Here is a 21,967-nt window from a genome sequence, read left to right as displayed (position 1 = left end):
GGGCCTTGAGTTTGACACCCGTGCTCTCTGAGAAGCTATCAGACGGACAGAGCACTGGGCTATTAGTCTGGATCAAAAGTGTAATAACAATCATATCTAACAATACGGCGGTGCAGCCTCGGAACACAGTCACTGGACTGACATTATTTTCTACGGGAATAGGATTTTTTTTTCCCAATTGCTAAACGCTAAAGTGACTTGCATAACACAATGACTTGAACGTGACACACACACAGCAGAACCTGGTCTCACGTCTCCAAAGTCCAAACGCATTTCCTGTATTTGATCATTTGGTCATTTCAAATAAACGCATTCAAGTGCTTCAGTCAGGAAGTTAAGCACTCTGAATGAAATATTTGGGACAATTTTTAAAAACCCAGCAGAAATGGAAAAAAGAGCTGTAATTCAAAGAAAAAGTCTAAATATTATAGTATATATGACAATATAGTGTTGTTGTTATGGAAGAAAAGCCGCAATTTTCCAAAAATAACATTATGAGGAAAAATTCAAGACTTATTTTTGAAAGTCAGAACATTATGAGAAACAAAACTATGAATACAGTTGTAATTTAAATACAATTAGGTTTCAGAAAATGGGAATAAAGTCAAAATATTATAGGAATAAAGCCTATAAGAACAAAATTTGAAAGACTAAAGTTGAAATATTTGGAAAACTACAACAAAAAAACCCAGCAGGAATGTCAAAAACGGCTGTGATTCCATGAGAATAAAGTCACTTCTAATGGGGAAAAAACGACTTCACAAAAATAACCAATAAAAAAATGTCATTTTAGTAGCATAGTGTTGAAATATTGAGATTTTATGATTAAAATGATGAGGTGTGTGCCCACTTGAGTGTGGTGCAGACATGTGACTATGATGTCAGCGGTTTTGCCATAAAAGCAAGGCCACACGCACACAGACACACACACACACACACACACCTCTGCGGATCGGATCAACGCTTCCAACTCTTCAGTAAGTTTCTTGTTTTTTTTCTGTTATGAGCTTATAGTTGAGTTGACTTGAGTCAAATGATAGAGGAAAAGAATGAAATGAGGATCTGGGGTCTCAAACTCGTGCCATGGGGGCCGAAACACTTCGGGTTTGCTTTCTAGCCCGTCACTAAAGTGGGTGATTTTAATGATCACCACCTTCAATTTGAGGGAAGGAGCTCATCAGTTCAATCACCTGCTAGAGAAACTGGTTGGACCGAAAACCTGCTGTGTCTCGGCCCTCCATGGCACGAGTTTGAGACCCCTATTTAGCAAGGTGTCCCACTTTCACCACTTTTTTCCTAACAAATGACAATACTTTATTTTTACACAATGAAAGCTCAGTAGTTGAATTCCTGGCATTAAGGGACCATCATATTTTTCATGCCTACTTGAGTCATCCTGGTGGTAAGGGATAACTTGTGAATCAATGAAATATGTGATGTATAGAAAGTGTGTACAAACAACGATGCTTCAACTGTCACAGGCGGTGTAAAACTACTTGTCTTGTCGGTGGATACGTCTTGTCGTGTATAGTAGACTCCAGCATCACCAAGTCCGCGCCGCGTCTTTCTGGTCAGTGGTCACGTGACACGAATGGCTCGCTTCAACTCCCAACAGCTTGGATGTAGTAAATGTGATGATGTGATTTTTCTCCTCCATACACCGCAGCCTGTTTTAGTCATGTCAAATTAATAATTCTGGGCAACTCAGAGCTCTGGCGACCTCTTTTGGATTTTAAACGTAAGTTTATGTGTTGCTTTCACCTCAGGTGGATCATGTTGATGTCTTCACTTAACTAGAATAAGTTGGCATTTAAAAGAAAAGGACACTAATTTCCATTGCGTATGGATAATATGAAGCGCGGCCTGATGATAACCTGTGAATCGAGTATATTTCCCATCCAGTCGGACAAAGACGTTAATAAAGGGTTCAAAGGGACATTCGGTTGGCAGGTGGGGAAGCGCTCGCGTGAGTCATTTAGGTGGTATACCCTTCCATTAACAGCCTTGGAGACCGCGTCGTGTTGCGGTCAATTCCGCCGACTTCGACATAGGTGTGGCAGATATATTAGATAAAACATATTTAATTGTTGATATCATATGATATGAATTGTCTCAAACGTGTTATTTCACGACGAAAATGTGAAATGGAATTGTGTGTCGATATGATTTGGTTTAGCTTGGACAGCTAGTTGGGTGCCGGTGAGAGATGACGACAGAAGTGCTGTTAATTTGTGTCAACAAAACATGGGAAAGACAGTCAAAGCCGTCAGGTGCACAATTTACAAAGCCGAGAAAAGAAGCGGAGAAACGGGTCAAAGAAAAAGGCATTAGCGGTTCTGGCCTTAATGACGCCCCGGGCGGACCCAAGCTAAGCACTTCAGCCAACTTGCAGTCAACACATATCGACACACAACTTCCTCCTTTTAATTTACATTTTCGTAGTGACATAACATGTCCGAAAGTCTTCGTCTCCGACATAATTAATATAATATAATATTAACAATTACATATGTTTTATTTTTGGGCAATTACTGTTGCAATTTACATTTTTTATCGAACCTGAGGCCGAGCGGCACGCGCCCCCTTACCACTAATTTGGTTTCGATCCACATCACGTGGTGACGTTTGCTCACGTTGAGCAGCATGAGTATCTCGCCTGCAGAGGGCGCCTATCTGCCACACATATGGGCTGACTTGACGAGCATTGGCAAAGGAGAACGCTGCCCGCACTGCGCATTATGGAATGAATGCGATCAAATGAGCCGATAGACTAAGTGCTGTTAATTTGTTTTCTCGACTGGGAGTTCGAATTGGGTAAATGTGGGTTTAAGTCAAATGCACTTTAAGGGGAGCTTATGAATTATGAATTATGGAGCACCTTTCTGTAGTTGGAAAACAACATAATGGGATTTGTGCACGACAAAAACAAGATCCAATAGAATAATTCTATTTGTGTTGTATTTAATATAGTTTTTTCTTATTTATTAATGTAGATTTTGTAGGGTTTTGTGGCTATATATATATAGTGAAATGTGTATATATATATTTTTAGATATAATACTTAATTAAAAACTAGTAGTGAGAATTTGTGTCAGCCCAGGGCATCATTCAAGCTCCAACCGCCACTGCTGACAGTGACTTTTGGCGCCTTTATTGTAACGGAGTGATGCAGGTGACTGACAGGTGTATCTATCGTGGCGATAAATGATGTTTATGTCACGTCTGAATGAAACCAACATCTCCCTGCAGGCTGCAGTAAGAGTGGGAGGCAAGTGGACGCCAGAAGAAGCTGTACAGGAGCAGAGTGGTAAATCCTGACTATTCACTTTCACCTGCCGTTTGTCATTTTCAATCAATGGTTGGTTGGTTATGAGAATATGATTGTATGTGATAATATTGTGTGACATTTAAGCTGCAGGCGTCAAGTGGAATCATCCCTCTTGGCTCGCAGCAAGCTTGATAGAATGCCTCTAAAGCTGGGGGTCCAAAGCTTTTCTACCGAGGGCCACATCCCAAAGAATGAAAGGATGCAAGGGCCACTTTGATGTTTTGGATGAGAAAAAGCTGCATCTCAGCTTTGTGATATCAGCAAAAAAGCCCAATGTTAATATCAACTTTTTTTTTTTTTTACTGGGGCGTTTTCCAAATATTTCAACGGTTTAAATAATCTTGGTAAATTTTCTTCACCTAATATTATAACTCTGTCACCATAATATGATAACTTTTTCTCCAACCCCATTTTTCCAACTATTTTACCCTCTTGTAAATGTTCTTCTCATAACTGACTTTATTCCTATCATATTTTGACTTTATTCTCCGAACATTACTATTTCCGCAACCTCATTTGCATTGTTTCTCACAATACTACAACTTATTAAAAGCATATTTTTAAATATTTGAGCTTGCTGCGACGAAAATGACATTATTTCCCCTCCTAAAATGACATTATTACAACTTTTTTCTCACTATTTTGACTTTATGCTCATACAATTACAGTAGTTGCTTCCATAGCTGCTGTTTTTCATTTTCCAACTCCTTCCTCTTTCTTCCTGTACATTTTCTTCTCATAATATGATGATTTCATTCCTATAATATTCAAACGTTTTCCCAGCCTACCTTCATGAAATAGGAATTAAATCATAATATTACGAGAAGAAAGCTGAAATATTTGGGAAATTAAAAGGAGCAGAAATGGAAAACACTACTGTAATTTTATGAGAACAAAGACAAAATGCTGAGGGAAAAAAAGTCAAGGCAAGCTTTTCAACCCATTGGAAATGGCAGGAGGTCACCATGAGTCAGTGTCATCTTCCAGAGAACACTACACTCATCACACAGTAAGTAACCACAACACTCTAAAGGTATGCCTGAGAAACATGCAAACATGTGCCGAGTTTCAAATGAAAAAAACAACTCTTTTCAAGATTTCCCATAATACATTGTGTCAGAGTAACGCATCCATTGGAGCATGCCAGTGCGCTGCAATGATGCCAGCCTCCCTCTGTGCTCCTCTGGCCCCCTCTGGTGGACTGAAGCAACATTGCAGCGCCATCCATTTCCTCCAATGAAACGCTTTGCTCTTCACAATGTTGTGTTTTGCATTTTAAACTTGTATTGGTCCGTGTTTGTATATTTGTTTGGGATACCTTTGGAGTGTTCAATTGCTGTGTGATGAGTTTAGTGTTGTTTGTAAGATGACACTGTTATATCGAGTAATGACCTCCTGTGATTGCGGGTTGCCAAGCTTGTCTTGAGTTTCTTTGCTGCTCATGATTGGCTCCTGTCAAATACAGAGCTGACTGATCCTTACGGCACGTTATACTGTATATATGTATACACACACACACACATCTGTGCTTTTCTCTAAATGTAAAGGGTGTGGATTACGCACTTTCCAGAATGTGACCTTATTCACATCCAATTTTGACGTTATTCTTCTAACTTCATGGCTTTGTTCAACAAAAATCTTGTCTTTATTTTTTTGTTTCTCACAATAATACAACTAAAATCATAATACTAAACTTTTTTCTTTAATATTGCAACTTTATACAACTAAAATGTATTATTTCCTTATAATATTATGTTAGTCTCGTCCAATCAGATTACATCTTTTTTTTAAATTATTTCAGATTATTCTCATAAAATTGCAGCTGTTTTTTTTCCATTTCTATTTTTTTGTTTTATTCCAACAATTTCAACTCCTGTAAATTTCTCATGACTTTATTCCCGTATTTGGACTTTATTCTCATAACAGTTTATTTTCTCTAGCCTAATTTTCCAAATGTTGTTTTCCTCATAAAATTACAACTTTGAAATAATACGACATTTTGTTTTCAGTATTTAAGTGACATTATTTTTCTTCAATATTATGACGTTATTCTTGTAAAATTGAAACTTTTTTCTCTTTGTATTTTGACTTTATTCTTATAAAATTACTGCTAAATTTTCCATTTTTATTTTTTTCTTTTGTTTTCTTGTGCTGTGTTTTTTTCCAACAATTTCAACTTCCTCTGTGTAAATTTTCTTCTACTTTTCTTCAAATTAGTATTCCATTATTCTTGTAACATTACGTTTTAACCTAATTTGAATTCTTAATTCTTTAATTCTAACTTAATCACCACATTTTCCAAAAATGACAACTTTGTTTTTGTTTCACATATTGCAAATTTTTTCTTGAATATTTCAAGTTTATGCTACCAAAATGGTGTTTTTTTCCTCATAATATTACGGCGTTGTAAAATTACAACTTTTTCTTATTAGGTTACAATTTTCTCTTCACATATTTCCCTTACTTCTCTAAAATTACTGCTGATTTTTCCATTGTGATTTTTTTTTTTTAGTTAAAAAGACAGTTAAAAGTCTCAGGCCACACTTTGGACACCCCCACTCTAAAGAGTATTTGTGTTGCAGCGTTCTTTTATTGACGGAGCATTGAAGAGTTTGATAACTTATTGTGTGCTATGATCAAGCCTCAGCCTATCAACACTCCCTCTTGACATGAAACGTTCTCAATTCCTGGAGTCCTCCCTGGTCAAGGTAACGCCAACATTTCCTGCAAATTGTGTCTGATTTCAGTAGAACGCTGCATGTGCGCCACGATGGGGACGCCTGGAGGGGCGTTCTTTCTCCTCCTCGTGCTGATCGCCGCAAGGATTTCAGGTGTCATGATCAATACGTCCTTTCATGCTGGATGCGTACACCAGCAGTTATTGAAATGGAACACTATCCACACTGTTATATACCAACTGGCAACACTCTTATTTACACCCGCTGACTACCTTTTCAAGGTGGCGCCAATGTTGCTACTCACACTGGCCAAATAATTGTAACTAGAAATACTTGTGGCGTAGCTGTTAGTTAGCAAAGAACTACAGAGACAACCGCCGATGACATCACAGGTGGGCGCTAACCGGAAAATGTACGCCCACCGAGGCAACATTTTGATGTAAACCGCAAAACAGACTAACGCAAGCGGTGTTGGCTAAACGTGTAGTAATCTGCAAAACCATCAAAGTCTTGAATTTGATGAATAAAAAAGAAATGCAAACTACAAGCTGCATGCAGTTACATATCATGTCTGTTCTTCACCAGCCGTCCAGTTCCCGTGTGGAGGCACCACATGTCCAGCACGCATGGACTGCATCGAACGTGGTGGGAAGACGACCTGTGCCGACCCTTGTGACAGCTACACTGACCTGAGGGACGACTGGCGTTCCACACAATTTAGTACCCAATCAAGCAAGTGGAGATGTGACAAGAGAGTTGAGTGGAAGGGCTGGTGTCGTCTGTTCCTGGAGGACAAGAGTGCACATATTCCTGAGACATGTGGAGTAGAAAGCTATAAGTGTGGAACCAGTGGACCAGTGACGATGGTAGAACCTCATCCCACACAGCTGGGTGAAATTGTGATTCGGGACGTGTGTCGTTGCTCTGGTGGAAAGTGCCACCCTAGCGACAGACACAGCATCCATGTCAAGCTGTGCTCCACAACAGTTTCCACCTACTACGTGTACAAACTGGTCAAGACAAGCTTTTGCTATCGGGCCTACTGTGCAGGTATGTTCCATTTTTTACAACCAACTGTACAGCAGAATGATAGAGAATATTGAATGTGGACCCATGTGGTGTCAGAATGTTAGTCACCTGATAAGAACAGCCATGCTAGCAGATGTAAAGGTTACAGTATGATCAATGTCATGATGCAGCAATGTCATATTAGTGAAGGTGACTGTCATGTATTTCCATATGTTGGCATATTACACACAGAACAGTTAGAATTGGATCCTCCACTCATCAGTCTCCTCGATTGTGGCGCTGACAAAATCCAAGTGGGCGTGGATTCAGCTAAGATGAGACTAATTGGTCGTGACCCACTCATTGGCAACCTGATTGACAGCACGTGTTCCCAGGCCAGGGAGAAAGATGGTGTGGTGTGGTACGAAGTTGGCGCTCAGGAAGGTGCCTGTAGAAACACACTGAAGGTACAAAGCAGACACACACGTGCACACGTGCACACGTACACACGTACACATGTACACATTTCATTTCACGTCCAGGGCAAACAATAAGATTTGTATTTAGTATTGATGAGAACCTTTCTGCTGTTGATGCCATGCAAACTAATTTTCAAGACTTACACCTTGGAATCGTCTGGACCAGGATGTCCAGTGTTGAATTGTTTTCCAGGGATGGCCACATAGTGAAGAATTTCCAAGAAAAAACTGCGTTTCAGATTTGTGACATAGGTGAAAATAATACAGTAGTATCTTTGTGCTGCTTTTTTTTTTTACATGTTCCAAATATTTGAACTTCTCGTACATTTTCTTGTAATTATGACTTTATTGCCATAATAAGGCTTCCCCAGACTCATTTCTCATCATTCCAAACATGAGAATTTTTGTTTCTCATTATGAAAAATAATTAGTTCACAAAAATGACATATATTACGAGTTTATTCTTGTAAAATCACAACGTTTTTCTCGGAAGGATGACATTTTTCTCTCAATAGTTTGTAAAATTCCAGTTGGTGTTTCCATTTTTGCTGGGTTTTTTTTTTTGAAACATTTTCCAAGTATTTGAAGCCAATTTTTGTCAACATTCTCCTTGTAATTATGGCATAAAAATATTTATCCTTTATTCTTGTAACATAACTTTTTCTTTCCGCAACCACATTTTCCAAAAATGAATACTTGATTGTTTTTGTTTTCCTCATCTTGCGGGGTATAGTGCGAAGCAAGTTTACTTGGATTAGCCAGCTGTGTTGAGTGGAAAGCCGAAGGTAGCAGCTGTATCGCCACAGTAACTCATAATCTGAAATCAGCTTGAAATCAGCTATGAACTAATTTGGAGATGGTGTCACCATTTATTGAGAACCTACCAGTTTCCTTAAGGGACATGGGGGAAAAAAAAGAGCATTCCCAAAGCCGAAAACCGGACTTGACAAAGTAAGTCCATCACCACCGTCGCGGCACCAAAGAAGTCTGATTGTGGATGTTAGGTTTTGTCGAGTTGCATCTTGAGCACAAAGCCTGGCTTTGTGGAGCCACAAAAACCAACAACACTATTTTTCTTCTTCTGACCTTTTTGTGCTCGTGAGAATACAGTATGACTTTTTTTCCTAATATTTTGACTTTATTCTTTTAAAATTGCAGCTGTTTTTTTTTCTCATGTTCAGATATTTTAAAAAAACTAATTTTCCCAAAATGACGACTTTGTTTGTTTCATTCGCTTCTCATAATGTTAAAAGGTAGGGGTGTCAGGATTCGTTTTAATAACGACTCGATCGGTGTCATGATTCGTGGTTGCCGACACGATTCAAGGACGATATTGGTTCATTTGGAACGTCAGAGAAAGTCAGTTGATGTACTACACTGCTGATGGGGATATCACACAACTTCATGTCAAAAAAATTCCAACTATCCCTTTAACTCCAATTTCCTTGTATTGATGCAATCGATTGATTACCTTTGAAACAATGTGAAATCAGAAAGGCAGTTTGCCGAACACAGATCGATGAAGTTGGATCATAGGAATATGAATCGATACATCGATGTAGTAGATGAATCGTTGCACCCCTATTAAAAGTAAAATATATAAAAATAACTTTCAAGTTTATGCTACTAAAGTGATGTTATTTTCATAACATTGTAAAATTACAGCTTTTTCTCATGAGATTGTAACTTTTTAGTCATAATATTTTGGCTGGTTCTTGTAAAATTGCAGCTAATTTTTTGTTTTTTGTTAAATTCTGTCTTTAGAATGAGCCGCAAGCTGCAAATCAAAAAAAGGCTATATTTGAATGATTTTTTTGTTTTTCAGACCAACGGCACACATGTCACCTACTCCAACACTTTATTCATCTACCCAGCAAACAGTTCTTCCGTTCTGCCAGCGAGTCTTCCTTTCTCATGCGAGTATCCCCTGAAGACAGACGCCAGATTGAATGTGGTCATCAGACCGACCGTGGTGTGAGTTGTCATGAATGAATGGAGATGAAATGATACAGGTTTCAGCCATGTTATGTCAGTATGGTGTAATTAGGGATGAAACGGTACAGTCAAACCACCTTATGGATCGACAGTTTTACCATATTTTTCTGTGTGGGCGCATGCGTGGGGGCGTGTGCGGGCTGGAGAAAAGCCCTGGTAATGTCCCAACACTTGACCTCAATGTGAATTATGTAAAGCAGGGATGCAGGGCCCACTTTGATATTTGTGTATATTTTTTATATTTTGTTTTGAAATGTTATTTCTACAATGAAAGCAGCGTGCTGCCATTGTTCAGCAGAGATGAGAAGGCTGCACATTAGTAACAGAGCAGCTTTACTAAAAATAAAATAATCATCACCCTGTTCACTCTTACTGTGCACCGTGTCCAAAGTGTGGCCCAGGGGCAGCCCGTTCCTAACACGAAGCTTGTATATAGCGTACAGTCCAATAAATGTACACAGCAAAGTGGCCCCCACATCCATTTTTGCATTTCTGTGTGAAGGACCAATAAAGAGGTTGTCCAGCCCCAGGTCCCCGATGAGCCACCAAGCCAATCCGGAGCTGCAGAGGGGGTGCCACCACGCAGGCCAGTAACAGCGTTACATTTCCACAGAACGTTAGAGCATTGCTCCACAAGCAGGCCCATAATAATTAGTATGAGCCGTAATAAAATGAACTTGCTTTATGAGTATGTGTGTCTTTTACTGACAGGGTGGACAATGTCTTTGTTGGCTCGGGTGCCAAACTGGGAACCTCCATGGTCCTGTTCAAGAACTCCTTCAAGAACTCCTTCGATGCAAAGACTTACGCAGCAGGTACGGTGGTCCTTCCGGTGGGCTCAGCGTTATATGTGGGGGTCTCTGTGAGAGATCCCCGCTTGGCGGTTGTTTTGGAGGACTGCTTCGCTTCTCACTCATCAGACACAAAGAGTCCTGGCCAACATCACCTCATCCAAAACAAGTACGTCTTTGCTTAGTTGGGGTGAATATGGAGACCGGATGCAGAATACTGATGATCAACTTTTTTATTAGAAGCCCCACTAACCGCCAGCAAGTGTTTGTGGTTGAGAGCGGCGCATCCCACCAGGCTCGTTTCTCCGCCCTGCTCTTCTTTCTTCAGGGAAAACACCAAGATGTTTACCTCCACTGCAGCCTCAGCCTGTGTGACAGAAAGACCACCTCTTGCAGTCCCAAGTTGGATCCGTCACTCAGTAACCTTAATTGTGGCTCTGACAAAATCCAAGTGGGTGTGGATTTAGCTAGCACAAGACCCACTGGTTATAGTGCTCTGACTGGCAACCTGGCAGACGGCAAGTGTTCCTGGACCAGGGACAAACATGGTGTCGTGTGGTACGACGCTGACGCTCAGACGGGTGCCTGTGGAAACACACTGACGGTAAAAAGCAGCACACGCACGTAGACATTTATTTTGAAGACCTACACCTTGGAATCATGTGGATGAAATCTGTTTTTCAGATCAACAGCACACATGTCATCTACTCCAACGCCTTATTCATCTATCCAGACAGCTGTACTTCCTTCTTTCTGCCCCTGGTTCTTCCTTTCTCATGCGCGTATCCCCTGGACACACCCACAAGACTGAAGGCACCCATCAGACTGAACCTGCCGTGAGTTGTCATGAATAAATAGGACATTGATACAATTAGCTATGGTTTGGAATGATTCTAGTAAACTAGAAACTTTATGAATGGCCTGGGGTTGTATCTGACAGGTTGCTGTATTGTGTATTTACTACTAAAGTGTTTATTTAACACGGCATTTGTATATGTTGACTATTTTGATACTGAAAGGAGTTCTGTGGAATTTTTGTGTGAAGGCCCAGCAAAGAGGTTGATCACAACCAGGTCCCTGATGATCCATCAAGCCAATCCGGAGCTGTGAATGAGGACCCACCAAGCAGGCAAGTATAAGGCTTACATTTACACAGAATGTTAGCGCATTGGTCCATAATAACACGCATGAGGCAGAATAAGATGCGCTTCGCATGCAGCCACATAATAATGAGAGGAGAACTCGTGTCTTTTACTGACAGGATGGAAGGTGTCTTTGTTGGCTCGGGTGCCAAACTGAAAGCCTCCATGGTCCTGTTCAAGAAATCAGACTATGCAGAGCCTTATGCGGCAGGTGCGGTGGTCCTTCCAGTGGGTTCACCATTATACGTGGAGGTCTCTGTGGACAAGAAAGATCCCAGCTTGGCGGTTGTTTTGGAGGAATGCTTCGCTTCTCACTCATCAGACCCTGACCATCTTGAACGAAACCTTCTCATCCAAAACAAGTATGTCTTTGCTTAGTTGGGGTGAATACGGAAACAAAATGCAAAACACTGATAAATGCTGTTTTTCTTAGATGTCCCACTGACCGCCAGCGAGTGTCTGTGGTTATGAGCGGCTCATCCCTCAAGGCTCGTTTCATTACCTCGTTCATCCTTGTTGGAGAATCTGGAGATGTTTACCTCCACTGCAGCCTCAGCCTGTGTGACAGCATGACTTCTTCTTGCATTCCGGTGAGTCGCATACAGTTAGTTACAGTTGTGTTGTTGTTGAAGAACCTAGTTGGAATGTTATGTTGTTCCACATGTAGTCCTGCTCCGGCAGAGCCCGACGCCATGTCTTCAAGTCTTCTCCAGTAAAGCCACTAACCATTGGACCAATCACTTGTAAGTGTTTTTTCATGAGGTTATCATGCTGCATTTTAACGTAATGTGGAAATAATGACCATGTTTTCCTTTCCTCTTTATTTCCAGGGGAGAAATCATCTGAGTTGAGTTTGATAGTCTACATGTAAATGTCAGAAAAGTGTGATTGAAAAATCAGCATTTTAGGTCCCAAGTGTTCAATGATGCTTGTATTTAATGACAAAGAACCCAAAATAGCAGAAATACTTTGAGCACTGTAAATAACGTACAATTGAAATGTTTCACCGCTGAAGTACACGATACAGAACACTGACTTTTGGAGTTTGTTAATGTTCTGGCCTTGCTTTGTTTGGGTTGAAATAAGCTATGGATGTAAATAAGTATATGGATGGATTTTTTTTTGTGTTTTTCTACTGATTTTGTTGCATATTGATTGTATGACCTGCCAAGGGACTTGAGAAGGAAAGAAGCTGCATGCAGTTGGATCTGGTGTAATGCATGTCTTTAAGAATGTGCTCATGTCCCTGTTCAATGAACAATAAAGTGAATTGTTGCAGAGTCTCCAGGTGAGCGGTTCCTAAAATTCTGTTTACACTTACAGCTCCATAATCATTGGCACCCCTGGTTAAGATTTGTTCTTCAGCTTCAAATCATATTTTCTAAAAAAAAAATAGTATTTAAGTGTATTTTAAGAAAACTTAAAAATCCCAGACTAAAATGCGTCTGTGTAGGCTCTCAGTCGTACAGGAGTTGTCCATCGAGGGAAAGGCTTAAGAAGGTGTCGGACGTTTCACTCCTCATCCGAAGAGCTTCGTCAGCGAACTAACAAGTGCTGGTAGCCTAGGCCTTAAATACAGTAAGAGTGGGCGGAATTGGTGTGCCAACACCCTCCTATTGGTTCCTTACACTAAGCCTGGGCGGAGAAGTGGTATAATACTCTCCTGCTATTAATACCTCCGATAAAAGAGAAGTGTCGCTCCCTGAGTTGGGTATGAACGACTCTGATACTGGCTCGTTAGCATCTATTGTTCTGGCTCGGCCCTGGCTTCACCTCATTTGCAAGACTAAGAGCTGTGGGTTTTGGTCTCAGTAACCTGCTGAACACAGGGTCCAAATTAAACCTCAAACCACCATTGCGATTCAATGATGGGTTCTGTTGTTTGACAAAAATAGCTTCCTTTACTCTTTCAAACCATCTGTTTTCTTTGGCCAAAATCTTTACATCGCTGTCCTGAAAAGAGTGATTGGTTGCTTTAAGGTGTAGATGTACTGCTGATTGAGGACCACTCGAATTGTCCCTGCGATGTTGATAAAGCCTTTTTTGGAGCATTTGCTTAGTTTCCCCAATGTAGTGCTCTTTGCATTCCTCATCTTTGCATTCCTCATCTTTACAGTGGATGGAATAGACCACATTGCTTTGTTTTTGGTTTGGAGCCTTGTCTTTAGGATGCACTAATTTTTGTCTCTGGGTATTTACTGGTTTGAAATAGGAATTTTGTGTTGCCATAAGATCCTTGAGTTTTTCGGAGACCCCAGCTACATAAGGGACTACCACTCCTCTCCTTTTTGCTTCTGTGGGCTTTTGAGTTTCTTTCCCTACGCTCTTCTTTTGACATTTGTTAAAAGCCCACCGCGGGTACCCACAGGTTGAGAGCGCTCTCTGGACATGTTGTGTCTCCTTTTTCCTTCCCTCAGCACTAGTTGGTATTTGTTCCGCTCTATGTTGGAGGGTCCTAATAACCCCTAGTTTATGTTGTAGTGGATGGTTTGATTCAAAAAGCAGGTATTGGTCAGTGTGTGTGGCCTTTCTAAAGACCTCTGTAAGTAGCTGTCTGTCCTCTCCTATAATTACCTTGCAGTCTAAGAAGGCTAGTTGGTTCTCTTTAGCGTCCTCGCAAGTAAATCTGATATTGGTGTCCACCGCATTGATGTGATCTGTGAAAGACTGAATTTCCTGTGTTTTGATTATGATAAAGGTGTCATCCACATATCTAAACCAGTGCCTTGGTTTTGTCCCTGAGAAGGATGTGAGAGCCTGTTTCTCCATCTCTTCCATGTACAGATTCGCCACTATGGGTGAAACTGGTGAGCCCATAGCACAACCATGGATTTGTCTGTAAAATTTCCCTCTAAACTGAAAATATGTAGTGTTAAGGCAAATTTCCAATAATTGGCAGATGTGGTCAGCACTAAGTTTTGTTCTCCTATGCAGAGTTGAGTCCTCGAGCAGTCTCTTCCTCACCACCGAGACTGCTGCTGAGGTGGGGACAGATGTGAAAAGTGAAGTCACATCATACGACACCAAAGTTTCCTCTGGCTCCAATCTGAGGTCTTTGATACTCGCCACAAACCCTTTTGTGTTCTCTATATGATGATCATTGTTGCCTACCAATGGGGATAAGACTGTTTTTAGCTACATTGTACATGGTAGAGTCAATGCTACAGACAATGGGTCTGAGGGGAAACCCTTCCTTGTGAATTTTTGGAAGGCCATAGATACATGGTATCTCCCCTCCCCTTCCTCCCCAGGGTATAACCATCTGTCTGTCAATTAGTTCTTCCTTCTCTAACTTTTGGAGACAGTCTATGATTTCTTTCTTATACCTACTGGATGGGTCCCTTTTAAGTTGCTCATATGTGTTGGCATCACTAATTAGACTTTTTATTTTTTCTTTATAGTCCAATGTGTTGAGAACCACTGTGCATCTGCCCTTATCAGCTGGTAAGATGGTGATGCTCTCATCTTTCTGCAGAGCCGCTAATGCTTTCCTCTCACCTATCGTGATATTGGACGGTGGTGGTTTGGCACTACTGAGAAGGGCCGATATTCTCAGACGAAGGTCCCCTGCCTCTGTTCTAGAAAGGTTATTGTTCCTGATGGCCGATTCAGCTGATGTGATATAGTCTACTGTGGGTATTGTTTTAGGAGTCACTGAGAAGTTGAGACCCTTGGTTAATACTGCTTTCTCTGTCTCCGAGAGGCTTCTGTCTGACAGATTTTTGATCCAATTTTCTTTAGTATTGGTCTGATTCCCCCCATCCTTAGTGTTTACGACAAGCTGTGGTCGATTTTCCAATAGAAGTTTCTGGAATTTTCCCTTATGCCTTTCTCAATCAGCACTACATCTACACCTTAAAGCAACAAATCACTCTTTTCAGGACAGCGATGTAAAGATTTTGGCCAAAGAAAACAGATGGTTTGAAAGAGGTGTAAAGGAAGCTATTTTTGTCAAACAACAGAACCCATCACTGAATCGGAATGGTGGTTTGAGGTTTAATTTGGACCCTGTGTTCAGCAGGTAACTGAGACCAAAACCCACAGCTCTTAGTCTTGCAAATGAGGTGAAGCCAGGGCCGAGCCAGAACAATAGATGCTAACGAGCCAGTATCAGAGTCGTTCATACGCAACTCAGGGAGCGACACTTCCCTTTTATCGGAGGTGTTAATAGCAGGAGAGGATTATAGCACTACTTCACCCAGGCTTAGTGTAAGGAACCAATAGGAGGAGGGTGTTGGCACACCAATTCCGCCCACTCTTACTGTACTTAAGGCCTAGGCTACCAGCACTTATTAGTTCGCTGACGAAGCTCTTCGGATGAGGAGCGAAATGTCCGACACCTTCTTCACAGAAGTACAGATGACGTCTCAAGAAGCCAGACTAAAATGTTCTACAGAGCAGAGCCTCTGTTTCTTTGAGACTCCCCAAACAACCATCAGGCGTTTAGGAGGCATGTATGGAAAAAATCTTTTACGTTCATAAACGTAAATGTGTGGAGTTCGCTAAGCTTCAAGTGGGACTGTGCGCTTTGGCCCGGAGACCAAGATAGCGCTTTTTGGCAACAAACACAAGCGAACGCAAGAGAGTGCAGAAAAGCACCTCATGCCCCCTGAAGTATGGGGAAGGATCGGTGATGCTGTGGGCCTGTTTCTCTTCCGAAGGCCTGCATCATGAACGCTTTGAAATACCAGGACACTTTGAAAGAAAATCTGGTGGCCTCTCCCCAGAGCTAAAGATGGTCGTCACTGGGTCTTTCAGCAAGATAATGACCCTAAACATGTGGCCAAATCCACACAAATGGTTCACCAGACACAGAATCAGTCTTCACACTGCCATGTGTTGGCATCATGACGTCACAATCCTGACAGCAGGAGACTAAAAACCCAACCAGTGGGTACAATACGAAAATGATAGAGCACCTAACAATATTGCTAAGTATGTGGCCAACAAACAGTCCTGGTGGGCAAAACACTTCACGTAACTATTCCAACCCAGGATGCAGTGGAAACTGTGAGGTAACATTTACACCTTGAACACACCCTCCAAGATAGATCCGCTCTCCACCCAGAACAAATATGTCATTTGCTGGAACTTTGCCTCGATACAACATATTTTCAATTCATGGACAAAGCACCAAGTCACTGGTACAGATACAGTATGTGGATGACACATGGGCCAAAATTAGAAGCCAAGAAGTGCCAGCCTTCACCGAGCTTATTAACTCTTTGGACAAACACATTCTGGACTGTGAAGAACACCGTGTCGGTGTTTACAGAAACCCCACACACGCTAACCAATACCTACTTTTTGATTCACACCACCCACTGGAACACAAACTGTGAGTTATCAGAACCCTCCAACACAGAGTTGCTAATGTTCCCACCAGCCCACAGGCCAAAGAAAAAGAGCATAAGCACCTGAGGGATGCGCTCAAAACCTGTGGTTACCCCAGCTGGTCGTTTGCATTCCAGAAAGAACAAAAACAAAGTGGATGAGGAAGAAAAGAGTAGCAGACGCACTAACATTGTCATCCCGCATGTCTCAGGCCTATCTGAGAAACTGAGATTTTTAACAAACAGTACACTTCAAACCTGCTAACACTTTGAGACATCAGAGGTTGGTCCACCCCAAAGACAGGACACCCAATACCCACAAGAACAATCTGGTGTCTGCTGTCCATTGCAGTGAGGAATGCATTGATTTCTACACTGGGGAAACCAAGCAGTCACTGAGCAGACGCATGGCAGAACACAGACAGGCTAACTCTTCAGGTCAAGACTCTGCAGTCTACCTGCATCTTAAAGAGACAGAGCACTCTTGTGAGGACAAAAATGTACACATTCTGGGAAGAGGCCCCTCTCCATCGTATCCTAACTTTCATCTTTTGACACCACGAAAGGGCCAAGCAACCATTCTGGACCCGCCTCCTCCTTTAGAGGAGAAATAGATTGGATCTTGTACCATGCTCTCAGACTACAGCTGTCTGACTGGTGTGTGTCCCACCTAGTCGTTGAGCATGAACTAGACTAGAGCTGTCCTATCTAGTCTGACCGGTGTGTGTCCCACCTAGTCTTTGAGCATGAACTAGACTAGAGCTGTCCTATCTAGTCTGACCGGTGTGTGTCCCACCTAGTCTTTGAGCATGAACTAGACTAGAGCTGTCCTATCTAGTCTGACCAGTGTGCGTCCCACCTAGTCTTTGAGCATGAACAAGACGAGAGCTGTCCTATCTAGTCTGACCGGTGTGCGTCCCACCTAGTCTTTGAGCATGAACAAGACGAGAGCTGTCCTATCTAGTCTGACCGCTGTGTGTCCCACCTAGTCTTTGAGCATGAACTAGACTAGAGCTGTCCTATCTAGTCTGACCGGTGTGCGTCCCACCTAGTCTTTGAGCATGAACAAGACGAGAGTTGTCCTATCTAGTCTGACCGGTCTGCGTCCCACCTAGTCTTTGAGCATGAACAAGACGAGAGCTGTCCTATCTAGTCTGACCGGTGTGCGTCCCACCTAGTCTTTGAGCATGAACAAGACGAGAGCTGTCCTATCTAGTCTGACCGGTGTGTGCCCCAGTTAGTCTTTGGGCATGAACTAGACTAGAGATGTCCCACTTGGTCTTTGAGCATGAACTAGACTAGAGCTGTCCTATCTAGTCTGACTGGTGTGTGTCCCACCTAGTCGTTGAGCATGAACTAGACTAGAGCTGTCCTATCTAGTCTGAGTGGTGTGTGTCCCACCTAGTCTTTGAGCATGAACTAGACTAGAGCTGTCCTATCTAGTCTGAGTGGTGTGTGTCCCACCTACAGGTACACTGCAAAAACAAAACTTTATAAAATGAAGAACGGACACACACACAGAAAATATAGTGTTCTTCTTTTTTCTAATAAGCTAAAAATAAGCTTATTTGAATTATTCTTCAACAACAGATGAATATGTATTTGTGTTAAATTAAGAATACATCTGGTTTCTAAACTTTCTAAATGTAAGAATGGACTCACACACGGAAAGTACATCTACACTGCAAACAATAGAGCATTTCTTAAAGATTTGCTGATTTGGGACCAATGTGAAGGCTGCACAGCAAATTTCATAGAGCATACCGAGATTTATTCAGTTAAATCTAGTCATAAAATCTGTGTAAATGTGTCAAATTGTTTCACTTGATTCAAGAAAATATGACTCTTTTTATCTGGTTTCTAAATGTAAACGCTAGCGAATGTACATGCAAATCATGCCAACGAAGAATTCTGATAGCGTTCATGACAATATAGGTTTTCCTAAATGAAGTGAATCTTAGATACAATCACACTCTTTTTCAATAAAAGTTCATCCATATCATTTGTCTCACGCTTGTTGAAAATGAGTAAGCAACATAACTAACATGCCGACAGGGAAAGATGTTAGCTGCGTGGTGGCCGAGTGGTTAGTATGTGGACCCCCCAGTCAGACAACCTGGCTTCAAATCCCTGTTGGAACACGTCTGTGCGGAACTCACACGCTTCCTCCATATGCATGATAGGTTAATTGGAGACTCTAGAAATTTTAACACAAATAGAATAACACTCCTACGTCTAAAATATGTAAAAATATTTTGGCTTAAATCTAGCCTCATTGGCAGAATTTTTTGCTTGATATAAAAAAAGCTGTCTCATTTTAATTACATTTGGGCTTCTTTCAAGTATGGCTGTTTTTGCAGTGTAGTCTTTGAGCATGAGCTGATGACGCCTGCTCGGATGAGAGGCAAAACGTCTTCAAATGCAACCTGAACAGTCCACTTGCAATCGGTTGAATGCCCTGAGAATTCAATGACTTGGATGAATGAGAGTACTCAAAGGCACATTCATAGACCGGATCTAGTAAAATACAAGAATACGTATTTACACCCCAAAAACAGCTTGAAAAAAGTCCAAATGATATTAAAATGAAACAACTTTTCTTATTTCAAGCAAAAAATTCAGCAAAATTTGCTTGGCTAGAATTCTTATGAATACAGTATTTTTCTTGTGACTTTTAAGAATATAATGAGTCCTAAGATGAGCAAGTTGTTCTTAATCACACAGCTGGATTTAAGTCAAACGTTCTTGTGACAAGGTAAGAAGTTAGCCAAATGTTCTTAAAAGATTCCTAAATTGAGATAAAATGTGCTTTTATGAGGCTAAATTCAAGCAAGATGTTTTTACATATTTTAGATGTAGGAGTATTGGGCCTCATTCACGAACATCTTCCTAAAAGTCTTCTTAAGAAGTGTACTTAAGAAGGCGCGGGTTGGAAACTGCGCCACATTCACGACACGTTCTTAAGTAGGGATAATCGTTCGCACCGGTGTTCTTAGGTTGATGAATGCCAACGGGGATGCACGTGCACGTGAGGCCTAATTTGCATAGGTCGCCGCCTATTATTTTCTATATAAGGTCAAAAATGTGCCGTGCACAACAGGCAGCTGGAGGTGAAGATGGCAACGCGCAAGGGCAAGACTGAGGAGCAGCTGGACAACAAACGAAAGAAAAACTTCAATTGTACAGAAATAGAGGTGCTTTTACAAGGAGTGAGCGAACACAAGACCACCTTATTTTCACGTGTATCCACCGCTCATCAGGCCATCCAAAAAGAGTCGGCATGGAGCACCATTGCAGGAAACATAAATGCCGTTTCCACGGAGAAACGCACCACCGCAGACGTAAAAAAGAAGTGGTTTGACTAAAATCAGAGTAAAAAAAAAGAAGATTGCACTGCACCGGAAGGATCTGGAGGAAACGGGAGGTGGGCCATCAATCAGTGCAGGCCCCTCACAGGTGGATGAGAGAATCATCGCCATCATCGGGGAGACATCCGTCAGTGGGGTTCCAAACACCCAGGCCCTGGATACGGATGTGGACTTTTCATTTTTCATATCTGATTCCGAAGCTGGTGAGTCACATTTTGCTATTTTAACATCGGAAATGCCTTTCAAATTGATGCTGTCCTGTCTTTGTTACCAAACTTTGGGTGCTTTTGTAGTTCTCTTATAATTCCACACTTCAAATTTAGACTTTTAATTCGTTTTTATTTATTTCTATCTTAACCCCTGTATCTCTTTCATTTGATTTCAGAGGACCTAGTAGGACGGAAAACACAGGCGATAACAGAAGAACAAATCTCGACTCAGGCCCGAACCCCGACACGAGCCAGGACTCCGACACAAGTGTCTGCTTCCTCCCGTCACCCCAGAATCATCTCTGATGCTGTACTGGACAATCTAGAACAAATAGCACACTCACTTTCTCAAATTGCCACGACACTCCAAACCATTTCGGAAACTCTACAAAATATTTACACAATCATGATGGAAAAATAAAGTCAAAATACATAGTTTGTGTGTGACAATTTATTTTTTTCTGTGGTTACATTTGATTGATTAGACGCTGCCTAATTAATACAGCAGCCCCGTGCTCTGGCTCAAGACGTGGCTGGGGGCGCATGTCGTTATCTGGGGGTGCTCGTGCGCAATAGGAACACCACGTTTCATTGCGATGTTATGCAAGACGCAGCAGGCCATTATGATCCTGCACACCTGCAACAACAGAGAATCAATTATTTATCCAGTTGACCAAATAAAACACATTTGCAATGGAGAATTCCTGGATTAATGAGAGCCTTCACAAACAATCAAAATGTTTGCCTCTTATTTTTTTGACATTCCAAAGCATAAATAAACTAAAACCTAATATTAAATACTACAAAACCTACCTTTTCGGGTTTGTAGAGCAGCCTTCCACCTGCAGTGTCCAAACACATCCAGCGTCCCTTGAGTATACCGATGGTGCGCTCCACGCAGGAGCGTGTACGTGTGTGCTTTAGGTTGTACATTTGTTCTAGTGGGGTCTGCGGATTATTCAATTTAAATAAATTCCTTTTTTTTGGGATGAATTGGGATTTGAATATATATTTATCGATGGAGTATATTTTACTTGTTTTGATGATAAATAATTGTTGGGATATTTTATTTGCACTACATTTTTTGGGATCAGGTTGCAAAATCCATCATGAGAGCGATTGCGCATTGACAGTGCAAGCTGCATTTGTGCGTAAGAGTCCTCCTGAGCGTTCGTGGAATTTGTTCTTAGATCTAAGAACTGTGAGTTAAGAACACGTTTCGTGAATGCCAAAAATCTTCGTAAGAAGGCTTTACGAACACACGTTTCATGAATGAGGCCCATTATTCTTTAAGAGAGATTTGCCTATTGACAAACAACCATTCATACCTATAGACAAATGTCAGTCTCCAGTGAACCTATCATGCATATATGGAGGTGTTCTACCTGGGATTTGAATGCGGGTTGCTTGAATGGGAGACCAACGTGCTGGCCGTCGTGCAGCTGTGTACAGTGTTCCCTTGTTTAAGGCGGGGTTAGAGTCCAGAAAATACCCTTGTTAAGTGAAATCCGTGTAGTAGAAGTTGATTTTTTTTTTTTCGTTTTTATAGAATTTTTTTCGTTCATTATGTATTTTTTTGTTCACAGGATATAAACGTTTTCATATAAAAAAGACAAATATGATAGCTTTCAGAAAT

The 21,967-nt window shown here is 41.4% G+C and overlaps 1 protein-coding gene across 1 annotated transcript; it reads left to right on the top strand.

Annotated features, from left to right (window-relative positions):
- The first annotated feature begins 938 nt into the window (after positions 1-938).
- Positions 939-12,704, top strand: LOC129188183 (pancreatic secretory granule membrane major glycoprotein GP2-like). The gene is made up of 15 exons (XM_054788364.1): positions 939-977; positions 3,250-3,307; positions 6,079-6,159; positions 6,592-7,056; positions 7,267-7,481; positions 9,319-9,467; positions 9,991-10,074; positions 10,200-10,448; positions 10,520-10,883; positions 10,964-11,115; positions 11,325-11,408; positions 11,541-11,783; positions 11,855-12,011; positions 12,089-12,164; positions 12,252-12,704. The coding sequence occupies exons 3-15, from the start codon at positions 6,087-6,089 to the stop codon at positions 12,290-12,292; spliced, it is 2,352 nt and encodes a 783-aa protein (XP_054644339.1). The 5' UTR covers positions 939-977; positions 3,250-3,307; positions 6,079-6,086; the 3' UTR covers positions 12,293-12,704.
- The last annotated feature ends 9,263 nt before the right edge of the window (positions 12,705-21,967 follow it).

Source organism: Dunckerocampus dactyliophorus, chromosome 9 (genome assembly GCF_027744805.1).
Source record: "Dunckerocampus dactyliophorus isolate RoL2022-P2 chromosome 9, RoL_Ddac_1.1, whole genome shotgun sequence".
Taxonomy (NCBI): Eukaryota; Metazoa; Chordata; class Actinopteri; order Syngnathiformes; family Syngnathidae; genus Dunckerocampus; species Dunckerocampus dactyliophorus.
The sequence above is the reverse complement of the archived record's forward strand: the minus strand, read 5'-3'. Positions and strand labels throughout refer to the sequence as shown.

Bases quoted from the DNA above. Each gene is read 5' to 3' on its own strand.
- LOC129188183 (XM_054788364.1), top strand. From the start codon at position 6,087: ATGTGCGCCACGATGGGGACGCCTGGAGGGGCGTTCTTTCTCCTCCTC. The intron at 10,075-10,199 runs GCCAGTAACAGC...TTTTACTGACAG, and splicing joins GAGGGGGTGCCACCACGCAG to GGTGGACAATGTCTTTGTTG. The intron at 12,165-12,251 runs GTAAGTGTTTTT...CTTTATTTCCAG, and splicing joins AACCATTGGACCAATCACTT to GGGAGAAATCATCTGAGTTG.